Below are 21,294 nucleotides of genomic sequence, written 5' to 3' on the forward strand. Positions count from 1 at the left end.
CTTATTGATGCTAAAAATGTTACCTTGATAAATCAGGAAGGTGGTGCCACAGGTAGAGTGTTTGTTTAACTAAAGTTCCTCCAGGCATAATTTGCAGAGCATTGTATAAGACATACGCATGATTCCTTTAGGTACTCTTTCCAATAACATTTTTATTATGTGGTATAATAATGGTATTATTTTCATTTTGAAAGAAAAATTCCACTAAAATGCTTGTTCTATAGGCCACTGTGTTTAGTGCACTATTATTTACAATCTGAATATAATTTTGCCAGACAGATTTTTCTCAGCTTCCTGAATATAATTCATATACAAAAAAGATGAAAGGAGAGAGACTTGCACACAGGAATGCATTCATGGTAGCCATTTCAGAAACACAGAAAACAGAAATTCAGGCTGTGTTGTTAAAAAAGCATAGCATTGTGCAATAAGATTGAGAACACTCTTTCCTTTTCCTGGTTCTTACACTCGGAGATTTTCCTTCCAAGTGATAGAAGGTGATTGAAGATGGAAATATTTTCATTTCTGCCAAATCTGTTGTTCAACACGCTAATAATAGCCACAACCTGAATTATCTTTCTTCACTAGATCTGCATTGCATTACAGAGACATGACAATTTTAAAGGTACTGGCATTTGATAATGCTGTCTTTAACTGTAACTTATACAGTTAGAAAGCCATTTTAAACACAAATAAACAATGTCCAAAGTCCTTCAAGCAAATTCTTGCTTCCATTCTGCTTAAAGTTTATAGTTACATTATTCAATTTGGCATCTCCAATTTATATCTTAATAATTCTAAGACCATTTTCATACCTAAATCTAATGACAACATTACTAGCACAAATGACTACCATCCAATTGCCTTAATTAACATTGACATAAAGATTTTATCCTCTATCTTAGCAAATAGACTAAAAAGCGTATTACCACATATTATTTCACATGACCAGCTTGGTTTCATGAACAATAGGCATGTTTGGGACAACACTCTAACCATTGAAGCCATAACATATATAACAAATCTTGACAAATCCCACAAATATGCTCTTTCTGTTGATGCCCAAAAAGCTTTTGACTGGGTAAACTTAAAGTTCCTCTTTAAAACCCTGAAATATTTCTCCATCCCTGACAAATTTATTAAAATGGTTAAAACCCTCTACACTAAGGCTTCCACTTCCCTAAATATAAACAAAAAAAACTCCATGCCAATACATATTATAAACGGAACAAGACAGGGTTGTCCGCTCTCATCCTACCTTTTTAATATTTATCTTGAAGTTCTATTGTTAAATTTAAGTCAGAAAACATTTCACCGTTCAATTTACCTATATAAAATACAAATGAAATACACTGCCTTTGCAGACGATTTAAACATCTATTTAGAACTTCCCTCAACGTAACTTGAAAAAATTTTAAACTCTATAGACAAATTTTCGCAAATCTGAAATTATGCCATTAACACAAACAAATCAATAATCCTTCCGCTAAACCCCCTCGGACACAAAGAATTTTTCATTCCAGAAATATCAATCAAAGTTAACTATTCCCTAAAATATTTGGGTATAACCTTCACTCACCCCCAACAAGAGCTAATAAAGTGTAATTTGTACAAAACTTGGACTAAAATCAATGAAGATCTCACAAGATGGAAGAGTTTAAATCCTTCTCTTCTCTCAAAAGTAGCTATTATAAAAATGAATATCCTCCCCAAACTTCTTTTCCACTTCTTCGCTCTTAATCAAAACATACCAAACACTTTTTTTTCAAAAATAAAAGTTACACTAGGAAAGTTTATTTGGCACCCTAAAAATGTTAGAATCAGCTACAATAATCTTACACTTCCCAAAGACAGAGGAGGATTGGCCCTTCCGGACTTCCTGTCATATTACCATATAATCAATGCCAGTCGTATTATACACATTGCTAACTTCCAACAATCAAACAAGGACTGGAATCCCTTATGGACAAAATTGTACAATGCCCATATAAAAGCGTCTAATATCAATCCTAGAGCAATTCTCTTTCTGGACAATAAAACTCTTAAACAGCATAAAATTCGCCCTATATTAATAAAAAATATAAATGGGTTCCAATCACTGATAACTTCTCTTGGCTTACGATACTCCCTAATGATGGCCCAGCCAATTCATCTTAATCCAAATCTTAAATTGGGTAACAGCATGTTAAATCTTGATAATTACCCTCTCATTAAGAACTGTACAGTTTGGGACTTCTACTCATTTAAAGACTTACCATTTAATGAAATCATGTCCTCTTTGCCAGTGAACAAGAAATACTATATAATAATCAAACACATTTTTTACCTAATTTCTTTGATCACTGACACAAGGTCAGTTACCCCCACAGAGTACCATCTTTATCAGTCTCTAATAACCCAACTTCCTTCAAGGTCTAAAATGCTTTCCAAAGTCTATAGTCTAGTAATAAAGATAAAATACCAAGGCCAGTTACTATTTTCTAAATACTGGGATGGAAAAAATAAGGAAATTACACTTAGCCAAAAACTTGATGCGATTTATGCTACAATAAAGCTAACCCCTTTCAAAAAACTAATTTATACCCAGTTCATGATAAAAAATAACGCATATCACACTCCATCATTCCTAAATAAAATTAACCCAAACAGCTTGCCTTTTTGTTCAACTTGCTCTAATTCTGTCGCAGACATACTCCACATTTTTTGGCCCTGTAAAAACGTGTATAAACCCTGGTGCTCCTTAAGAGCACGACTGGAGAAAATGGGTTACACGAAGTCAACCCTTTCCTGGGAAATGGCGCTATTAAATATCTATCCAGGTTCATTTAAATCTGAAACTAAACATATAGTGACACTGTGTGCGTTACTCAAAACTTACATTACCCTTAACTGGCTAGACAGAGCCAAAATGTCCTGGAAGGATTTTCAATTGATGGCTGTTAAACATGTTTTGGCAAGTAAACTAAAAACTACAAGCAAAAAGAAGTTAAGTTGCTTTCAGAAATATTGGAATAACCTTCTGGATGTTCTAAATCATTATCCTCCTTAGGTTGCTCTCCATTTCTCCTCCTTCTATCTGTAAATACCTCTTTCCCTCATTAACTTTCTCCAGCAGAACCTTTGTAGAATTACAATTATTGTGACCCTTTATGTTATCTTTTTCTTACATTTGTGCAGGCAATACATTCTAGTTTCTTTATACTAATTCCCTCCCACTTAGTGACAGTCACTTATATATATTGTATATAGTTAAATCAAATAGGATTTAGGAATATTGATATATCTTCACAATCCTGTACAAACAAATACCTATCAATAAATTGTTTCTACACTTTCTTTTTGTGTTTGTAATCAGCTAGTATCCTATTCACTTGATTAAAGAAGCTAAATATTTATTTTTGTTACATCAGTACTGAATGTATTTGTTCTTAAGTAGGATTGTATGAAGATTTTTTCATTTATCTGTTTTGAACCTATTCGTATTGTGTGAATTATGGTTTTGTTTTTGTTTTTGTAAAAAAAATACTAGTAAAAATCAGATTACAAAAAAAAAATAAACAATGTCACGGAGTCTACTGGATTTTTGAAGAAGTTAATGTTACTGCTGGGAATGTTTCTCATACAGATATTCTAGAACCTCTCCCCAGTCACAGGGTAAAGCATCTCTCTTCTAGTGGAATTTTTGATTTGTTATTGGCATAGCATAGCAGCCAAATGGCCTAAAATTAACTGAGCTGTATTCTTTGAATCCTTCACTATTAAAATAAACTGAACATCTATGCTATTCTGATGAATGTAGCCGTTTTACTCCAAGATAGCTCTGTTTCCCAACATGCTGCTTTCTTTATGGAAAAGTATTCCCACGCAAGACAAATTTTAATTTAAAATTTTTGTAGATGCAAAATAATTGCTGAGCATTTAATTCTGTAAGATCTAAATGCATGGACTGGCAATAATTAGTTCTTTTTTTCGAATATTCTTTCTGAAGCATGAATGATTTGAGTGCCTTGCAAATTATTGCCCGGGTTGATATTAGAACGACAAAAACGCATTTTGTCAAATGTGTTTTCATTGACACATGTAGGGTGAACAGACAAAACAGCGAAGCAGCTGTTCAGCGAATTCTTTCCCTGGGAAAGAAGTCACTTGACTGCTTTGTTGCTTTGCCTCTTCTGGAGTGTAGTGTGGTCCCTTGTCCACTATAGCTCCCGAGCATGATTGTGCAACAGTTGCTGACCTTAGGGTTAGGGTGCGGGTTAAGGTAAGTGCATATGTATGAAAGTGTTTACTGTTTTTATTTTGTGTTAGATGTATGGTTGAGTTACGTGTGTGTGTGTGTGTGTGTGTGTGTGTGTGTGTGTGTGTGTGTGTGTGTGTGTGCGTGTGTGTGTTTAGCTGTTTACTTTTGTTTTGGGGGGTAGGATTAGGGTTAAGGTAAGTGTGTTAGTGTTTGGAACTGTTTATGTAAATGCACAAGAATTACTGACCTTAGGGTTAGGTTGCGTGTTAAGGTAAGTACATATGTTTTAAAATGTTTACTGTTTTTTTTTTTTTGTTAGATGTATAGTTGGGTTATGTGCATATGTGTATTTAGTTGTTTACTGTTTTTTGGGAGGGGTATACTTAGGGTTAGGGTATGTGTGTATGTGTTTGGAAGTGTTTAATGTTTTTTTTTGGGGGGGGGGGTTGGAACAGCAATTTCTTTCCCTAGGAAAGAAATCAATTTTCTGTGGTTTCGATATTTTATGTGTCAATGTAACACCATTCTGTGTTATAATATGAACTCACATGCTCAGAGGCTGCCATGTTGGGTCTGATTTTCAGGTTCGGTCTGAATGTAATAGGTATAAAGAGCAACATAGTGATTTTACCAAATGACATTATTGTAAAGGTCTAGTATGACACCGCTACTCCTGATACCTCAGTCTTTTATATGGATAGCCTGTTGCTGCCTTGGAAGACTGCTTCATGAATGGCCATCCAATAGCAATGCTTGACCTACTGAGATAGGACTTGCTTATACAACTGTCAAGATGTGGCAATGGAAGATTGCAGCTGTTTCCTCTCATGATTCTTTTGTCCAATATGCTGATGATGCAACTCTTATCTGTACTACTACTATCTCTGTAACTGCTCTGCAACTCAGCACCCAGGAGCCATTTACTTGCATTGAGACCTAGTTTACTCAATCTCAGGTCTTCATAAATCCAAGCAAAACTAAATTAATACTGTTCATTCCTAAGACTTACACTGATGATACATCTTCTTTCTCAGTTCTCAATTCTCAAAACATTCAAATAGAGGCAGTCTCTAACACAAAAATGCTAGGTATCATTATCGATGATCAGCTTAAATTCGATATTCACATACAAAAGGTCATACAAAGAACTCACTATAAACTAGGTGTTATAGAGATTCTAATTTCCTCACTGGATACTCAATACACCTTAGAGCTACCTCCTACCTCCTTTCTACTCTACTCTATGCCTCTCCAACCAATATCAACATAGCACAACTAAAAAAACTAGAAGAAGAATAAGGTACAGAGGGAAAGCTTGTGGTAGAGTGCAGAAATCCTGGAAGTCATCAAAAGAAAGAAAGAGTGCAAGAAAATGTGGGAGACAGAAAAATGGACCAGGCTAGAAAGGAATACTGGCTGGCTAACAAAGAGACTAAGCGAGGATTTGTAGCAACAAAGAACAAGGCATCAGAGGCACTTTGCCAACTTCTGGAAAGTGACTCAGTAGATGGAACAAAGAAACTGTATCAGGTTGCAAGGCAAAGGCAGAAAGATAAAAAGGATAGTTGGACACCCTTCATAAGGGATACCAGCAACAACCTGCTCACCAGTCCACAGGACATCAAAGGCATATGGAAGGAGTACTTCTAGCAACTTCTGAATGAAGAAAACCCTACAGAAGTTGTACTGCCCCAGACACAGCCTATGATGAAACAAGGGGAAGAGCCCACCATAGAAGAAGTAATAACAGCACTTAGCAAAATGAAGTCAGAGAAAACAGCAGGCTCGGATGAGGTCACAAAAGATATGATAAAGATGTTGGGTGAAATAGGGGAGAAATAGCTCCTGAAGGTACTCATAGTAGTACAGAGAGAAAGGCATATCCTAGATGAGTGTAGAATAAACATGCTAGTGCCAGTGTTCATGAACAAATGGGGCATTCGTAACTGTAGGCAATATAGAGGTATCAGACTCCTATTATACTGCATGAAAGTTCTGGAGAGGGTGACTGATAAACAAATATGCAGAGTAGTAGAAAGGAAGATGGGAGATGAGCAATTCAGATTCAGATCAGGATGCAGCACAACGGATCCAGCATTTGCTGTGAGTCAGATAATTTAGAAAACGTTAGAGAGATGAGGAAAGATTCCAATTGGGCATTCCTAGGCTTTGAGAAAGCATATGACAAGGTCCTAAGAAAGATGACTTAGGCAGTCCAGAAATAGTATGAAGTCATAGAAAGATTGATAGAAGTAGCACAGACTATGTACAAGGACCCAATGACTCAAGTATAAACAGTGTTTAGTCTCAGAGAGGGGTTCCCAATGGGTGTAGGTGCGCATCAGGGTTCAGCTCTGAGCCACTGCTGTTTCATACTGTTGATGGACTACATTAACAAACAGGTCAGAGAGGATAGATTAACAAGGTTTCTGTGTGCAAAAGATGTGAAATTACAGGCAGACTCTGATCAAGAACTTCAGCAAAGGATAGGGGAATGGAATACATAACTGAAGGCACAAGGGATGAAACTGAGTACAGGCAAGACAGCTGTAATGGCAGGAAATGTGGGAAATAAGATGAAGCTGAGAATTGAGATAGTAGGAAAAACAGTAGAACAAATTAACATCTTCAAGCATCTGGGGGAGTGGTTGAGGAGATGGAAAATTTGAATGAGGAAGTCAAAGCTTGACTTAGAGGGGCTGCAGCCATCTTGCACAGAGTGTAGGGGTAGTGTATGATATAAGAATGCCAAAGAAGCTAAACAGTTAAGTGTGCAAAACAGTGGTGCAACCAGTGCTACTGTATGGCAAAGAAACCTGGCAGTAAAGTCAGAGCAGCTGAAGAACTTAGTGATGATGGAGAATGGAGATGAAGTGTCTGAGACGGGTGGTAGGATGCACACTGTGGGACAGGTGAAATGAGGACATAAGAGCAGAAGCCAAATTACCTCCAATTGCAGAAAAAATCAAAGAGAACACATTATAGTGGTTCAGGCATATGTGCAGAAAAGCAGAAGACAATCTGATGAAGAAGATTTGAGATGGGCAGGAAGACAGCAAGAGGAAATGAGGGCATCTTGCAAAGAAGTGGATGGATTGTGTGAAAGAAGACCTGTGATACTCAAGTGTGAGTGTTTAAGAAGGTAGGAGACTGGCATTGAAAAGAGAGAGATGGAAGCAGATGACATGACAACCTGACTCCATACAGAAAATAGGAAAAATGGTATTGATGATGATGATGATGATGAATGTTACAACAAGATCACCAAATTTGCTTGTAAGATATAAATACAACTCATCACTTCACTGTACTTAAAAATCTGCATCGGCTTCAATTTTCTAACTTCCTAATTCTTAATCAATTAAAACTCACACATAGTATACTCTATTTCCCTGAGAAATGTCCTTCTCTGACTACCCTGCTAGAGGGGTACACTACCCTGAGACCACTTTGCACAATGGGCAGAAATCTACCCATTGTCCTCAAATTTATCAATATGTATGGAGGTTCTTCATATTATATTTACTTAGCATATATCTGAATCTCCCTCCCTACCAATATCAATCAAACAGCAACCATTTGATCCTTCAAAATCAAACTAAAGAACTATTGCCTTATCTCTAGGTATTGTCGATCATCACCTGGAAGAACTAATCTTTTCTCCTCATCGTATTCCTGTCCTACACTGTTCTCCATCTTTTTAAACCTCTATACTGTCTTCCTACTTCTAAAATCTATACTTACCCTGCCCTCATCCTTCCACCTATTCTGGTCCTGTTAGTCACACCTCCTTCACCTCTGCCCTCTCCAGCCTTACCATCTACATAAATGTCTTATTTTAAATGTTGAGCTGTTATAATGTAAAATATAATTGCAATCATCTACTGCACTATGTTTTAACTTTTGTTGCTATGCTTTTACCTTTAACTGCTCTGTTATTGTTTTTCTTTTTGTTTTCAGTGTATGCAAATATGTATCAGTCTTCCTGGTGTTTTTTTTTTCTGCTGAAAAGAGGTCTTGCATGGCCCAGTCAGACTAGCCCAGTTACCAAATGAAAATAAAGTAATAAAAATAAATGTTCCATGGATGATTAAGGAATGGTTTGTTGTGTAATTTTTTTCAAAAAATTATCCAGCTGACAAAATATCTACTCTCAAAGACGACAGCATTTGGCAAATTGTTATTTTTCTCCAGTTTGGTTTAGCAGTTTCAAGCACTTTATATAATGGGCACCAATATTGCAATCATGGACACAAAATTAAGTGCACTTCATGGGTATATATATATATATATATATATATATATATATATATATATATATATATGGCTATTACTTCGCATTATAATATATCTTAGAACTGTGCTTGTCAAGGAATCAGAATTATAATGTTATGAGTTACTTCTGATAATCATGTTTTTTTCACAAGTGCCTTTCTATAATAGGATCCATGCAGCCTTCTGATACATGACTTTTAGATGAATTTAGCATTTTACATGCTAATAATGCACAAAATTATACTTATAATCATGTAGAATAAAATATTTTTCTTGCTTATATTTGGCTATTTTTTCTTGCTGTGAAGTGGCAGACAATACAGCTTGTCAAAGAATTAATATCATGATGCTGTATGTTGTTTTGCAGTGATCATATTTTTTCACAAATTCATTAGTATGACAGAATTAGTACAGACCTCTAACAATAAGCTGTTTTGTCTGTGCATGACTAAGTTACCACAGTTTCTATATACTGAACTGTTTTGTGTGTCATATAATTAATTTTACCTCTGATTTCTCAGCTGTTCTATGTAGAATTAAATTCAGCCTCCGGATGATAAAGCATTTTTGAATTATTGAAGTAATATAGCCTTGGATAAGGTGCTCTTTTAATGACTGAATTAATACAGCCTCCAAACTGTAAGCTGTTATGTAAGTGACAATAAATGCTAACTTCAGATAATATAGCTGAGTGGTAAAATTAATACATTTGTACCAAGATTTCAGAAACTGCAAATTATTGTTTCATACATTACATTGGATGAAATAAATAGGGTCTGCTTAGTGATTTTTTTTCATTATTGAAAGCATTCATTTCATAAATATTCTGTATTTTTAGGCACACAACTGAAACTTGTTTTACTTAAAAATGTGCACATCCCCAAAAGAGAGATTTTTATAGATAACTGATCTTTTTATGTGAGGGAATAATAAGCATATCAGGTACCTACTGATTAAAATGATAAGCTGTTTCTGCATTCTGACAAACCCTAAGAGTTATCTGAATTATATACACACTGTCTCAAAAAACACAGACACAGTATTATACAAATACTCCTCTAGTCTTTCTGTCTTGTGTGACATGAAAAATGTTTTATTTCTTTGTCTAACTATATTGAAGTAGGTTAACTTCCTTACTATTTTAGAATTGAACTCTTCTACAATTTGTCTCTCTTCATAAGTATTTTCTGAAAAGCATTAGGTACATATCACCAACAAGGTAATGCGAATGTGATTTGCCTTGTAATTATTCAAGCCTTTCCTTGATATTGCATTGAATACTTAAAATTACAAATAAAAGTAAGGAACCTTGGCTGATATAATCAACAGTCTGATCAATAACAAGTTGATGTATACTTATGATGTTTATTAAAAGCTGAATGCCTAAAAAATAACTACCATCAATTGGCACAGGAATTTCTATAGAAATATCAGCAGAGTCTTCCACCAGTAAAAAAAGTTGTGAAAACTGATCATAATCATATATATATATATATATATATATATATATATATATATATAAACTGTAATAGGTTTGCTGCTGGATAAATCCAGTTGGATGATGGTGTTTAAACAAGTTTTGGTATTTCCTCCCTAAAAAATGTGCTACAATGTCTTTTCTTCACTGAACATATTGATCCAGTTGGTATTAAATGTGTTCAAACAACTTATGATGAAAGTGTAAATGACATAACATCATTTTCCTATAATGTGGTATTAACTGGGACGAGAATGCTAATAAAGTTTGTTTTTCAAGAAAAGTAGCAGAAAGTGGTCTGTTTGTGTGTGTGTGTGTGTGTGTGTGTGTGTGTGTGTGTGTGTGTGTGTGTGTGTGTGTGTGTGTGTGTGTGTACATATATGCATTCATGTTGGTGTTGTCGAAAAATGTCAAAATATTTCAAAAGGACTGATAAAAACAGCTTTGTTATTTTCTGAAAATGCTGTTAATAGAGCATTTTAAATGTAATTTGTAAAATACTGGTACTTATTGAAAGAACATTTGTGTTGTCTTTATGGAGCAGTTAATTGCTTATGCTGCAAAGCTTTTTTGAATGCTACAAAACATTGTGGTTTTAATTCCCAAGACTGCTGTACCTTGAAGCTAGGACAAGTTGACCAAGTGTCCCCAGTTTTTCCAGGACAGTCCCAGTTAGGAAGTCTCCATCTCGGAATCCCGAACATTGCCTTCAGGGCATGGAAATTTCCCAGTTTAGCCTGAATGGTCCTGATGTACCATTAAAAAAAAATACTGTTTTTGTTTTTAAGGGAGTTCTTCTATAAGAACAGTCCAGTCGCACACACCTGTCTCGTCATGTCTCTGTGTGTGTATTGTCACACCAACATCTTGTTCTTCCTTTCCACCTGCAAGCAATTTTAAAGATGAGAAGACATTTTGTTCTTGTGTTGCTGTCTGCATCTCTGTAGAGGTATGCTTACATAAGCCTTACAAGCACTAATACCTCTCAACTGTACAGATTTTCGTAGAATGTCCAGATTTTGGTCTCATACTTTTGGTCCGATTTTCAAAAAAATTGTGTTTTTCTGGCATACTGAAAATGACATTTAGGAAAATTACCATTGGCTTGCATAATATATGGACAAATGGAACTACACACAACCTTTACATTTTTTTGATTTATTTTAGAGGAGTCTTGAGATTTTTTTTCATCCCAAACTGAAGTCTCTAAATCTCACACCCACCTCTTTATAAAACAAACAGCACCACTGCTTCTTCAGGTTATTCTCTTGAACTGTGGAGGTTTTTAACAGCAACAGCCATCACTAGTCTACAAAGCCAAACATATGCACATACCCCATACTTTGGCATTGCATGGTACAATGAGATTTATATTTTGTTGACTCTTTGATTGACAGACTTGCATTTGGGCATGAATGGCAAAACATAACTCCACTTGAGTTTGTACTGTATGTTACTGTGTCAGTAAAATCCTTTTCTTTATGAGTCACTTAATGAAAGTTTTTTAAGAAGTTCACTTTTTGTTATATAGAAAGGTTTATTTTACTTACCTTTTTGAATAAGACCTGGTGTAGAACAGGCAGATAAGAAGAGTTCTTGGTTGACACATGAGAGGTTCAGCCAGGGATTCATATAGTAACAATCAGACTTAAGCTTATTAGACTAGTAATGTCTTTTGGCTTTTCCCAGTTAGGGATTTGCCACAGTGGAACTCTGGTCTGCTAATGATTGGCAGTGGATTTTTATGGTGCCGAGTTGCCAGCCCGACACCCAACCTTCAAAGAAGGCACACCCATTCACGCACGCACTTACCTGCATGTCTTTAAGCATCACTTGACTGCGGGGAGGACATGCAGACTCCACACAGAAGGCGCTCCAACTGAGAATCGAACTGGAGAACCTCTTTTTTAACACTAACGCTGCACCACCATGGCCCGCTTCTTAAGCTTATCAGACTGGGAGATATTAAAAAAAAAACTTTGGATTCTTTGGAACTCAAACAATTGCTGTTATATTAACTTTCAGAGATAATTAAAGTGATATTTGACATGAGAAATATAAGTTAAATAACTACTGTGTGAATTTAGTGTTGCAAGGCATGTTCCACATGTAGGGCGCAGGGATTAGCGTAGGGCTGTAGGCCTATAATTAGGCTGCAGCTTAAGTGTCCCACTTTAGGTCCTGTAACAAAATGGTCACCTTGAGTGAGGAGAGTTCTGCGGTTTCCATTTCAACTTTGTGTTCTCTCATTTAAAAAAAAAATATATATATATATATATATATATATATATATATATATATATATATATATATATATATATATATACACACATATATATATATATGTGTATGCAAATAACTAGAATATGTCTTTTTTCTCTTTTTCACAGAAGTCAAAAGTTGCTTCTCAGATCTCACATCCTTATGCTAATATTTCTCTGACGTGAAAGAACCCACATCTCAGTAAAGACCACAGGCCAAAGGAAGAGGATAGAGAACATTCATGATCCATGATCCATGCTCATTTGCTCCATTTAAAACAACTTGTAGGTAGGTGCACATCAATGCCATTAAGGTAATAACTACAAAAAAGTCTCGGCCCTCCCAAATAATTCTGACAGGAAACCACATTACATCTCAAAAGGTGAAAACACAGCCAAAAGTCGACTAAAGTGCAGAACAAAAAAATATAAGATGTAAATGTCCCACTCAGGTCAAAACAAAGCATACAGAAGACAACATTATTTTCCCGTTAGTAGCCCAGGGCATTACAGTATTCCTGAGAAATTTTATTGAGGAAAGAAGTGGAAGGATAGGATGATGGACTGCACTGTGGGATAAAGGAGGTGGGTCTTTCACTGCCAGAGAATGTTCTATGTGTTGAGCAGTTGTAACACCTGTGTCTTAAGCCCTAGCAGTTTCTGCAGCATTTCCTGCATCTGGAGGTCTATGATATCATACCTTCAAATACTGTTACAGACTAAAACTGCTTTAGTGATTACAGCCTTCAGACTTTTCTGCACATTACTATTGAACTATTTGCATCTCAATAAAGTTACACAGATGCAGTAATGAAAATGCACAAAATTGGGTGTTTCCATTTTTGGAGTTTGTGTTGTTTTTAGAATGTCTGTACCAACAACCTAATACAGTTTAGCAAAATTTTAATCAGTGTTGAACTGAATAGTATAAAAATATATAATATGTATTGTCTTGTACCTCCCACACCTTGGAGTACTTGCTATAACTACTTTATGTAGGTAGTGTAAGACAATCCCCAGGAGTATTTGCTGTAACTACTGTATGTAGGTAGCGTAAGACAATCCCCAGGAGTATTTGCTGTAACTACTGTATGTAGGTAGTGTAAGACAATACCTATGAGTACTTGCTGTAACTACTGTATGTAGGTAGTGTAAGACAATACCTACGAGTACTTGCTGTAACTACTGTATGTAGGTAGTGTAAGATAATACCTACGAGTACTTGCTGTAACTACTGTATGTAGGTAGTGTAAGACAATACCTACGAGTACTTGTTGTAACTATTGTATGTAGGTAGTGTAAAAAAATCCCCAGGAGTACTTGCTGTAACTACTATATGTAGGTAGTATAAGACGAGTTCATATTATAACATCGAACAATGAAAACAGCGAACGGTGTTACATCGACACATATTCAGCGAACACTGAAAATGTCGAAACCACAGAACAGCGATTTCTTTCCTAGGGAAAGAAATCGCTGTTCCAACCCCCCCCAAAGAAAAACATTAAACACTTCCAAACACATACACTAACCCTAATTATACCCCCCAAAAACCAGTAAACAACTAAATACACATATGCACGTAACCCAACCATACATCTAACAAAAAAAAAAAAAACTAAACATTTTAAAACATATGCACTTACCTTAACCCGCACCCTAACTCTAAGGTCGGTAACTGTTGCACAATCACGCTCAGGAGCTATACCAGACAAGGGACCACACTACACTCCAGAACAGGCAAAGCAACGAAGCGGTCAAGTGACTTCTTTCCCAGGGAAAGAATTCGCTGAACAGCCGCTTCGCTGTTTTGCCTGTTCGCCCTACATGTGTCGACGAAAACGCATTTAACAAAATGCGTTTACGTCATTCTAATATGAACCCTATAAGACAATACCTATGAGTTCTTACTGTAAATATTGCAAGACAATACCTAGGAGTACTAGATGTAACTATTGTTTGTAGATAGTGCAAGACAATGCCTAGGAGTGCTTGCTGTAACTATTTTATGTAGGTAGTCTGAGATAATACCTAGGAGTACTTGCTGTAACTATTGTAAGACAATCCTTAGGAGTACTTGCTGTAACTATTGTATGTAGGTAGCGTAAGACAATACCTAGAAGTGCTTACTGTAACTATTGCATGTAGATAGTGTAAGACAATAACTAGGAATACTTGCTGTAACTATTGTAAGACAATACCTAGGAGTGCTTGCTGTAACTACTGTATGTAGATAGTGTAAAACAATACCTAGGAATATTTGCTGTAACTTTTGTAAGACAATATCTAGAAGTGCTTGCTGTAACTATTTTATGTAGGTCATGTAAGACAATGCTGAAGGCCTTATGTTGCACAGAACTGTATACCTAGCATCTAGTGAAGCTCACAGCCTTGTTACGTCACATCATCTTTTCAGATATGTACATTGTAAACAAATATGGTAACCATAAATATTGTAATGATTTATGAAGATGATATGATGAAGAAAACTGAAGACTTTTTCCTTGTAACATAATATACTTTTTTATGGTATGAGGTGCAAGGCATTTGTACTACATAAATGGCTAACAGGCAAATATTTTTAAAATAAAGAAATGTGTTACAAAAAAGCTATATTTATGTGTATTTACAGATTTTTTCCTACATATTCAGAATTGAAATATAAAAGTTCTATTCCCTTCTACCACATCATGTCACCTTCTTCTATCCACACCACCAAAACCACACGCATCCATTCATACATCAGCTCAGGCATGGATATATATTGGAAACTTAGTAACCAAACCAAAAATGCAGTGCAGTGCAGTTCTTGTAACACCATATTCTGCCAAGTGCTTCTAATTTGCTTTGTATGATGCGGTTGTAGAACAATTGCTCTGTGTTGTGACACTGTGAGTGAGTGGATATTGTTCATTGATGCACAACAGCTAAGTATTAACTTCATTGTCACAAAAGTAGGAAAATCAAGCATAAAGGATTTTGTTCTCTTTCCCTCAGTTATCAACAAGCAGTAGGCGACTTCATTAAATAAACATATCAATCTTTGCTATTTCGAATAATGTCAAAAGTATGAGTCAGCAGGTTTTAGTGCTCTTAGTACATGTATATCTAAAGTACTCACCAACTCCAATGAGGTAAGGGCTTACAACTTTCCAAGAGCCAATGCTCCCCTTCCGCATATGTTGACCCACTGCTAATTCAAGGTAAAGCAATGGCATTCCCTCCAGAATTAGCATAAGCAAGTATGGAATTAAAAACCCTCCTGTAATGGAAAAAATACAGTTATTAATTATGGCTGCATTTCATAATGCTCTATACACATCTAAGCAGTTATAATGAATAGCTTGAAACAGAATGATTTCAGATGTTTTCTAAAGTTGGAATATCACAGGAAAGATCCTGTTACAGTAGTTATAGTAAGTGTAAGAGAAGCAAGCTATGGTACAATTCAGGTATCACTGGAAGAAAGCAATGCTTAACCCATACTGTGTTTCATCAATATGAGAAAGACACATGGGATATGCAAAACAACAAGGTTTCTGAAGCAGACATGTAAATATATAAAGTTTCAGATTACTATGAGCAATAGTGTTTAAGTTCTACAGCAATGCAGAAAGAAGGTAGGTATTAAAGAGTGAGTATATAGATCATATCATAAGTTCATGTGTTCATAGGTTCATAAGTACTTACTAGGCTACTGATATGTGGGGATCTTAAGAAACTTAGATTTTCATTCTCATGGTAGGCTTTAGCCCATGTATTTTGCATATGAACAACCCAGAAGTGGGCAGTACAAGGATTTTTTGGGATATTTACTTATTGCCCCTATCAATGAGGGATACAGGTGTTAACTAGGAGTGAATTCACTCTGTCATTGAACCTGCAAATATGTAACAGGCCTGACAGGATAAGGTCTATTTAGGCTGTATACAGAAAGCAGAAGTCAACTGTATGATACTGAAAAGAGGGACAAAACTTTGAAACTCTCTGCGTTGCTTTTGTGATTTAGGCCCTTGATATTTTTAATGAGAAACATTGTGATCGTTCTAGTTGTGTTAAGTGTTTGGACGGATACATACAAAATGGGGCAGTACCTTCACTGATTGGGTTGAAGAGAGCTGAGTACAGTAGAATGATTACAACCCTGGACTTGGATGTCATTCCTATAAATATAAGCTATGTTATAAAAAAGGACTTTCTTACAATGGTGGACAAATGGTGATCAAAGGAGAGTTCATTGTTGACAAAGGTTCCTAGATCTCTGACCACAGGATCAATTTTCAGGGGTGTTTTGTCAATGGGAAGTCATGCATGCCATAGGATGCAATTATAAATTTGGTGGCATTTAGTTTTAGTCCATAGTTTTGACATTAGCCATTTGTCTGGGAAAGGCCCTCTTGGAGGATTTTGGTATCCTTTAGGTAGATTATAATGACAGTAAATTTGCAGTCATCTGCAAACTTGGTCAACCATAAACCTTAACATTTGCTTTGACCTTCAGGAAATAAATGCCAAAGAGAGGCTACGGACTGAACCATGGGGTTCATCACTAATGACAGGTCATTTGGAGGAGGTAGAGCCACCCACCCTAATTTCCAGGATTTGTTTGTGAGTTAATGTTATCCAGTGAGATACATGAAGATTTACATTTAGCTTTTGCAAAATATAAGGTCTAATAATTACCATGGGAATGTAAGGCCAGGTTTCCTAAGATCCTCATAGATCCATAGCCTAGTAAGTACCTATGATCCTATTATTTTTACCAGGGATATTTGGAGAAAGTCTACAAATGGGGGACACTGTTAGTCTCCCAAAAGTACTGGGAGATATGACTGAGATGGTCTCCTTTAGCCATACGCTTAGTAGAAACCTGTGAGCTTATGCTGCATACAATTACAGAAATGCTTGTAAAACTTTTATCACCAGAAGATAATCAACTTCCTCTTAAATGCAATAGCTAATGTTGTCCCCATCATTATAACAGAACACAAAAAAATTAAGATAGTTCATTCCTGGATTAAAATTTTTCTATATAAAAATAATTAATGACAATGACGTTTATGTAAGCTGTCTCTCTTGGTAATGGCCAGACATCAAAGAAAAAACTAAATTTAGATAGTGATTGGTCACAGCTATAGGATTATCCAAGTAAATATACTTCATTCAAAACCAATGTTGATTAATTGTAAAGCCTATAGTTTTTTATCCATTATGTAAGTTGAGTATGTTTTGTTTCAGCTGTACCTTGTTGATATATTGCTTATCTGTTGCTGAATTATAACTGTCATTACATTGTTTTATTAATATATTGTTATAATTTATATATACAATATTTCTTCCTTTTTCTGTAAAAGTGTATGGAGACAACTTCCTAGGCCTCCACTGAAAAGGGGATTGGACAAGCTACATAGTCCCGGGTAATAAAAATCAATCATTCAATCAGTCAATCAAATTAATCAATCTGTTCTAATTTCCCAACAGCCAACATTCTTACTTAAACATTTTAATGTCTTTATTTGCCTGAATTCTGAAACTGTATTACATCCATACTCTTCAGAAAGGGACAGAGATGATTCCAGTAACCTGCCTCTGTTTGACAAAAAATACATGCTTATACACCTTTTCAGTCACTCCATCCCTTATAGTTTACAGATTACAGCACTCCTTTTTCTACATAATCTGGTATAGATGCTGCATTATTGTAGCTGACTGGTTCTAGAATTCCTTCATGTTCAGGAGGTCTTTGGTGGGCATAGAAATTTCTAAACTCCTCATGTTCCTAGTGGGTTCTCGCATCATAGAAGTAGAACAGGATATTAACCTGCTGCTTTCTTTATAATTTCTTTTGCTGTAAATGCCAGTACTTTCTTTGTTGCCTTCCCACATTATTGTCCTTTTTTAAAATCACCAGGCATAAATTAATGCAAAGTTCATTTGCATTTCTGATATTGCTATAATCTCCTTCCCTTTAGAAGACTTCCTGTTGAATTTTGTTTATGAAAATGCATTTGTTTTTCTTTATCATGATACAGTGGTTGCGTTGTTGCCTCACAGAAAGAGGTTCTCCCATTCGATTCTCAGCTAGTGTGCGGGGAGTGCCTTCTGTGTGGAGTCTGCATGTCCTCCCCGAGGTCGAGTGGCCTCCGAAAGACATGTGTGAATGGGCGTGCCTTTGCTGAAGGTTGGGCATCGGGCTGGCAACTCGGCACCATAAAAATCGACTGCCAATCATTAGCGGACTGGAGTTCCGCTGTGGCGACCTCTAACCGGGAAAAGCCAAAAAGACAAACAAATGTTCCTAAAATGCCAGTACTGCACATGCTTCTTTGTTGCCTTCCCACATTATTGTCCTTTTTTAAAATCACCAGGCATAAATTAATGCAAAGTTCATTTGCATTTCTGATATTGCTATAATCTCCTTCCCTTTAGAAGACTTCCTGTTGAATCCTCCCAAACCCAGGAACCCCACTCGACCTTCCTGAGAACACTGGAAAATATGAAGGTCTCTCCAAACACCATTATATTGGGTGACTTCAACTACCCAAACATAGACTGGGAGCATTACTCTAGCTCCAACACCCTAACCCAAAGGTTCCTAGAATTTATAAACTCAAATGCTAATGGAACAACTTGTTACCACTCCCACAAGATGGGAAAACATACTGGACCTGATCATCACCAACATGGGGACTTTATGCTCCAGACCAGAAGTGTATCCCTCACTGGTAAGATCAGACCATAAACTAATCTCACTGGATATTAACATCCCGACCCCAGCCCCTGCCCAGAAAACCACAGTGAAAAACTTCTCTAAAGCAAATTTCACACTCCTCAAAACCGAGGTGGAATCCTTCAAAGCCCCTGGGCCTGTGGAAAATATGGCCCAGACCACAGAATCCTTTATAAACGCATTCTATGAACACCTTCATGCAATCCCAAATAAAACCAAGACCCAATCCTCCAAAGGCAGACATCCTGTCTGGTGGACCCCAGCCATAAACAAACTATACAATAGAAGGAGGAAGCTACTACATGATAGAGCAAAATCCCAAAAAGGGAAGGCATCTGTGATCAGTATTAGCAAAAAACTATGGGCACTCATAAAATCGTCTAAGGCCAGCTTTGAGAGAAAAATTGCACAGGACACTAAGAATAATCACAAGGCTTTCTTTAGTTATGTTAGTAACCTGGGTGGGAATTCCCAGATATGCTCAGAATTAGTCCAAAATGACAAAAAATACACCGAACCCACAGACATTGCCAACATGCTAGCTGACAGGTTCAGCGCAAACTTCTCCCCCCCTCCCCACCAAAAGGGCAAATATCTATCCCAGCAGAGTGCTGTCACCCTGACATCTCAGATGCTCAGGTAAGAGCCGCCCTCTCCAAAGCAAAAAACACAGCATCAATGGGACCAGACGGTGTCCTAGGCTGAGTCCTACATGAACTCCAAGAAGAGCTAAACCCAAACATAAAACTACTGTTCAGTCTCAGCCTTACTACAGGATATGTACCCAAAGAGTGGCGTACAGCAACAGTGGTCCCTCTCCACAAAGGTGGTGCCTCAATGGATCCTGGAAACTATCGCCCCATAAGCCTGACTAGCTTGGTCTGCAAAGCTATGGAAAGGATAATCATAGACCTCATAAATAAAGATATTGGGGACCTACAGACACTGGATCCTACCCAGTTCGGCTTTGTTAAGGGCAGATCCTGCCTCTTAAACCTGGTCAATTTCTTTGAAACAGTCACCAAGGCCATTAACAAGGGGTAGGTGGTCCACACAGCCTACCTGGACCTCGCAAAAGCCTTCGATACAATACCCTACTCGGGCATTATAGATAAGCTCACCAGCTTAAATATAAACCCCTATGTCACTAGATGGGTTGCAAACTGGCTCAAGGACAGAACCCACGTGGTTAGAATTGCTGGAGCCATGTCAGACTCCAAACCAGTTACAAATGGCTTCCCACAAGGCTCAGTCCTGGGACCTCTCTTGTTCGGTATATATTTCTCGGAGGTACAGGCCAACACGGAAGGACTGTGGCTGACCAAGTTCGCAGATGACTGCAAACTGGGCGCCATAATCAACTCTCCAGCCGACACAAGCATCCCCCAAAAGGGCCTCATAGAAACAGACAACTGATGTCAGAGCCATGGCCTCAAGCTAAACGCCAAAAAGTGTATAGTCATCCCCTTTGGCAAAAACAAAGTGCCCACAAATTACCACATAGGTGGTAATCCATTAAGTACAGAAGAAGTAATTAGGGACCTGGGGACCCAAGTTGATAGCAATCTCTCATTTGACAACCACGTGGCTAAAGTGGTTAGAAAACATTTTATATAGCCCACCTAATCATGAAGGGATTCACATCTAGATCAGGGGAGGTCATCGTGCCTCTTTACTCATCCCTCATCAGGCCCATAATTGAGTACAATGCCCCTTTTGGGATGTACCTTACCAGACACCTGCAGCAACTGGAAAGACCCCAAAAGTACCTCACCAAGAGGATCAAAGGGCTCAAACAGATGCCATATGCTGCCCGGTTAAAGAAACTCCAGCTCTACTCAGTGGCATACCGCCTGCTCAGAGGCGATCTGTGCCTGACGTATAAAGCCATGTCCAACCCGGAATTAATGGACATGCTGCACCTCAGAAAATCCAAATCCCATCGAGCCACGCACTTGAGAGACTTGAACCTCAGCACTGAAATAAATAGGACATGCTGGAGGGACAGATTTATAACCCAGAGGCTCCCTTCACTCTGGAATAAAACCCCAGTCCAGGTTAGGCAGAGTCCCTCATTGACTCTTTTCAAGAGGAATCTTGATGAGTGGATGGGAGATCGTAGTATCACTTCTGTGTCACTGTTAGACAGAGGCACAGTATACTAACCTCGAAAAAGGGCATAGCAAAATTAATTTAAAATGGGTGGCAAAAGCCAAACACACTCTGGCTAGGCTTATAAATGCCCAAGGGCAGATAGCCTAGTATGAACCTAAGTATGAACCTATAAAATGTAATACCATTTATCATCTTT

At 37.1% G+C, this 21,294-nt stretch overlaps 1 protein-coding gene across 1 annotated transcript in view; it reads right to left on the reverse strand.

Annotated features, from left to right (window-relative positions):
* SLC6A20 (solute carrier family 6 member 20) overlaps window positions 1-21,294 on the reverse strand; it is an 817,648-nt gene that overhangs the window by 745,352 nt on the left and 51,002 nt on the right. The window contains exon 2 of the mRNA XM_044065525.1: window positions 15,375-15,515. Within this exon, the coding sequence (XP_043921460.1) occupies window positions 15,375-15,515 (141 nt within the window). The remainder of the gene's footprint in view (window positions 1-15,374; window positions 15,516-21,294) is intronic.

This window comes from Protopterus annectens, chromosome 3.part0, assembly GCF_019279795.1.
Source record: "Protopterus annectens isolate FY-2018-M chromosome 3.part0, PAN1.0, whole genome shotgun sequence".
Classification (NCBI taxonomy): domain Eukaryota; kingdom Metazoa; phylum Chordata; order Ceratodontiformes; family Protopteridae; genus Protopterus; species Protopterus annectens.